The sequence below is a fragment of the Pezoporus wallicus genome, unplaced genomic scaffold (assembly GCF_028554395.1).
Source record: "Pezoporus wallicus isolate ANWC-B61680 ecotype Strahan unplaced genomic scaffold, APGP_CSIRO_Pwel_v1 contig_13671, whole genome shotgun sequence".
Lineage (NCBI taxonomy): Eukaryota > Metazoa > Chordata > Aves > Psittaciformes > Psittacidae > Pezoporus > Pezoporus wallicus.
This window is the reverse complement of record NW_026641167.1, coordinates 1-4,389: the sequence shown is the minus strand read 5'-3', so window position 1 is coordinate 4,389 and position 4,389 is coordinate 1. Positions and strand designations below refer to the sequence as shown.

The window sequence follows — 4,389 nt, the reverse complement described above, 5'->3', positions numbered from 1 at the left end:
AGGCTGGGATTCTGTGATGGGCTTGGGAGCATCCATCAGAGCCACCAGCGACAGGGGCAACCCTAAAGCACCCTTCAGAAGGGCCTTTTTCCCCTGGTGCTGCCCATTTCAGTCCTTTACCACATTCCTCATCTGTTCCTCCCCATCTCCTTCCTTCCACTTTTGGGCACCGCTCCCTCAGGCTCTCCTTTGTCTCTTGTGCTTCCAGCACAATGCGTGGAAGAAGGTGAATGTCATCATCAAGGAGAGCACAAGGACTGGGGCTGCCTCCATCCCCACTGAGGTGAAGATCCAAATTCCCCAGGAAGCCCTGTCCATGCAGAGGAAAGACAGGAGGGTGACCATGAGCAGCCAGCACAGAGGTACCAAGGCCAAGCAACCTGAGTGCCTTGGGTGATGTGAGCATTGACGTTTGCTTGGACAAGAGGTAGAGGACAGCATTTACCTCACCGTTAGCAAGGTCACCACGATCTTCTGTTCGCTCCTTTGCACCCAAACTTGTGAGCTATGGTTTTAGTACAAGGAATTGAAGATGGGTGGAAAGCTGGTTCACTGCACATGGTGCTTGGCATTGGTGAGGGACCCTGGTACCAGCTCCCGTTGGCGAGGTTCCCCTCATCTCCCTGCCATGATAATGTCAACCATTGCCCTTGTGAAGCTGTAACTGCTTCAAAAATGCTCCAAAAGTGGATGTGAAAGCTGGGCTTGTTCTGTGGTTTGCTCTAAGGGAGCCCAAAGCCCTGTTGCTTGCTCAAGCTGAGGTCATCTCCTCTGGGTACATTTCTTCTCCAAACTAATCAACACAGAGAAGAGATAATGACCTGCTTTGGGCTTTGTCACCCTCCTGGGGCACAAAGAGATTCACAGTCCCACATCCCCACATCACATGAAATAGGAAGGGGGTTTGCTGATGCTGGTTCATTCCCAGGCACCCTGCACAGCTCCAGGCACATTCATCTTCACATCCATCTCCGAGAGCAACAGGAGGGCAGCAGAGACAGAGCTGAGATGTAAGTGAGGGGCAGCATCTTTCAGCCCATCATTCTCCTGTGGTTCTCTCTTGCCAACAAGCAGCAGCTCCTGTCTTCATCTCCTGCCCTACTGCAGGGTCCTGGGCTTCTTGATGATGCTCTGGGCTTCCCAGGGAGCTGCTTGTGCTGTGTGCTCTCCACGCTGCTGCTGAGAAGGCAGGTTTGGAGATCACCCTGGTGGAGAACACCCTCAGGAGGTTTCCTCACCTCTGAGCACAAAGGTTTCCTGGATGAGCACCAGAAGCTTTCTTGTACAGGACATTCAGGGTGCTCCCCATTGCTGAGATGAGGCAGCTCCAAAAGATGATTTTTTTTCCCCCAAAGCATGTGTTCAAGAAAAGATTTCTTGAACCCTATTTCTACTGAAAACTCAAGGAACAGGTTAAAGAACCATGAAAAGGTTTTAGATCTGACAGAGTGTGTCAGGAGGGAGGGGAAACCAATCTCAACCTCTGTATAAGAATGCACAGGTTAATAGTATGGTTCTGGTTGATGGCAAATCAGAGGTGATGCATCTGGAGCCCCTTGATGCATCTGGAGCCCCTTGCCATGGACAGGATCACTTTTCACTAGAGCAGGCTGCTCCAAACCCCAGGCAACCTGCACTTTCCATAGGTCAGGAACTCATTCGTGTTTCCAGTTAGGAAGAAGCCCGAACAAAAAGGGAAAGAGCGGGTGGTTGGCCAATGTCCATGAGAGGATGAAGGATGAGCTCTGCACTGTGAAAGCACCACGTTTCTCTGCATTCCAGGTTGAGCCAGGTGGACTCCAAGCCCCAGGCTCAGCAGGAATGCAGTCAAGGAAGTGCAGCACTAAGGTAAAGATACTTGGGTGTGCTACCTCCCCACTGCTTTCCACAGGGGTCATTGATCACCATCTCAAGGGGAGCCAGAGGAGCACACACCACGTTGTGCCATGGTGTTTAACTGCTTGAGCACCCCTTTGTTCTACCTGTGCTGGCACATGACTTTCACCAACCTGTTCCTCCTTGAGCTGTGCCTGAACTCTCCTTTTCCATCCTGCAGGACTGTCTCTGAGCAGCTCCCACCACACAGACGCTTTTCCACCTGGGACATCCCTGCCTCTTGGAGAAGAAACCCCCAGCCAGGAGCTCACACACAAAGCACCATCCAGCCCATGGCACAAAGCAATTGCACTCAAGTGACCGAGTTCAGTCTGGTGGGATTCACAGAGGACCCGGTGACTCAGGTCTACTTGTTCCTGCTCTTCCTGCTAACCTACCTTGTCACCATTGTGGGCAACCTGGGCATCACCATCTTAATCAGGGCCAGCCACCTCCTCCACTCCCCCATGTATTATTTCCTGGGCAACCTGGCCTTTGTAGACCTCTGTTCTTCCACCATCATCACCCCCAAGTTGTTGGTTGACTTGATGTCAGAGAAGAAGAGCATTGCTTATGCTGGGTGTGTGGCTCAGGTCTTCCTCTTTCAGCTTCTTGGGATAACTGAATGCTTCCTGCTGGTTTCGATGGCCTATGACCGTTACGTGGCCATTTGCCATCCCCTGCTGTACCCCCTTGTCATGTCCCCAAAGTGCTGTTTCCAGCTGGTGACTGCCTCGTACCTCGTGGGGCTGACCAATGGTGTGGGACAGACCATCAGCATGTCCACCCTGTCCTTCTGCAGCTCCAGCGTCATCGACCTCTTCTTCTGTGACATTTCCCCTCTCATCTCACTCTCCACCTCTGACACTAGCCTCAGCCGCATCATCCTGACCACTGCAGCATCTCTCTTTGGTGTGTCCAGCATCCTGATTATCCTGCTCTCCTACGTGGCCATCATCGCCACCATCCTGAGCATCAATTCAGCCGAGGGCAAGCGCAAAGCCTTCTCCACCTGCACCTCCCACCTCACCACTGTCAGCATCTTCTATGGGGCATGCTTTTTTATGTATTTATTCCCCAGATCAAACAGCTCAAGAGCAGCAGATAAATGGGCTGTGGTGCTCTACACCGTGGTGACTCCCATGCTGAACCCCTTGATCTACAGCCTGAGGAATAAGGAGGTGAAGGAGGCTTTGAGGAAGCTCAGAAAAATAAGATGATCTTGAATGGTGCAAGCTTAGGGCCAGACAGAATGGAGATATGGGGTAGATGTTCGGGTATTGGTTAAGTATGGACAACATGTTGGGGGTCTTCTACACCCAGCCTTATGTGATGCACTGGTTGATACGATTGAAAATACAAATAATTTCACTCTCTAAACTTTGATAATTCTATTTAGTAGTTAATGTCACCTAATTACTTAATTTGTACTTTATTTCACCTAATGAAGACACAGGTAGACAACTACAAGCATGCACTTCTCTTCATCTCAGGAAAAGGGGGGACCTGATCGCTGCCTACACCTGCCTGAAAGGAGGATGGAGCCAGGAGGGGGCTAGGCTCTGCTCCCACGGAACAAGGGATGGGACAAGAGGAAACGGCCTCATGCTGCACCAGGGCAGGTTTAGATGGAGCTGAGGAACAATTCCTGCCCCAGAGGGTGCTCAGGCATTGGAACAGGCTGCCCAGGGCAGGGCTGCAGGCACCGGCCCTGCAAGTGCTCACAAACCCTATAGACAAGGCCCTCAGTGCCATGGGTTAGGGGTGGCCTTGACAGGGCAAGGGAACACTTGGAGTGCATGAACTTAAAGCTCTTTTCTTTTTGCTCTCCCTTTTGCTTGGCAAATGAGAATAAACTGTGAATTCTACCGTTTCACTGGATGAAACTTCATTTCATAACGGTGCTGTTAAATCATTAAGGGCCTTAAGAAAAGGACAAAAACACCTTTAGCAAGAAAAACAGAGATGATAGCAAATAAGTGCGATGCCATGCAGGCAGTATTTTTAGCTTTTGATGGACAAAATGATTTCCAGCACCATACACCTCATTTCATTTTAGACAGCAAAGAATTTAAGTGAAATATGGTACTTGTGTGACCTCTGTTATGAATGAAGGCACTTTGTAAGAGTTTTAAGACGTGATAGTGAATCCCCACCAAAGGGCAGAAACTATCAAGGGATCCCCATCCACTGCTCCACACCTTTGCTTTCCATTCCCCTGTTGGCAGCAATAGAAGCCATGATCTCCATGGCAGCCTGAGCACAACAGAGCACAGGAGCTGTGGTGCTGTTCAGCAGCCTTCAGACCTGATACATGGCAGCCCTTGGCAGCCTGGAGCGATGGCATTGCCTGCCCTGATGTCTCTCCTGTTGCTTTCCTTCACAGAGAGCTGAATGGTGATGGGCAAACACAGTATACATAAAACACCCCAAAATACATCACTGTGTGCATTACCTCAGCCCATGGAGCTGCAGCCACTGCCAGGACCATGGTGAAACCCAGAGCCATGGCTG

General features: G+C 50.6%; 1 protein-coding gene across 2 annotated transcripts; it reads left to right on the top strand.

The window, feature by feature from the left end:
- Nucleotides 1-507: 507 nt before the first annotated feature.
- Nucleotides 508-3,095, top strand: LOC130606327 (olfactory receptor 8U9-like). Of its 2 annotated transcripts, XM_057422574.1 has the most exons (2): nucleotides 508-536; nucleotides 2,180-3,095. In XM_057422574.1, exons 1-2 carry the CDS (start codon nucleotides 508-510, stop codon nucleotides 3,093-3,095), a joined length of 945 nt encoding a protein of 314 aa, XP_057278557.1. The 2 variants fall into 2 exon arrangements, with proteins under 2 accessions (XP_057278557.1, XP_057278558.1); XM_057422575.1 differs by lacking the exon at nucleotides 508-536 and having other exon boundaries at nucleotides 2,169-3,095.
- Nucleotides 3,096-4,389: the final 1,294 nt, after the last annotated feature.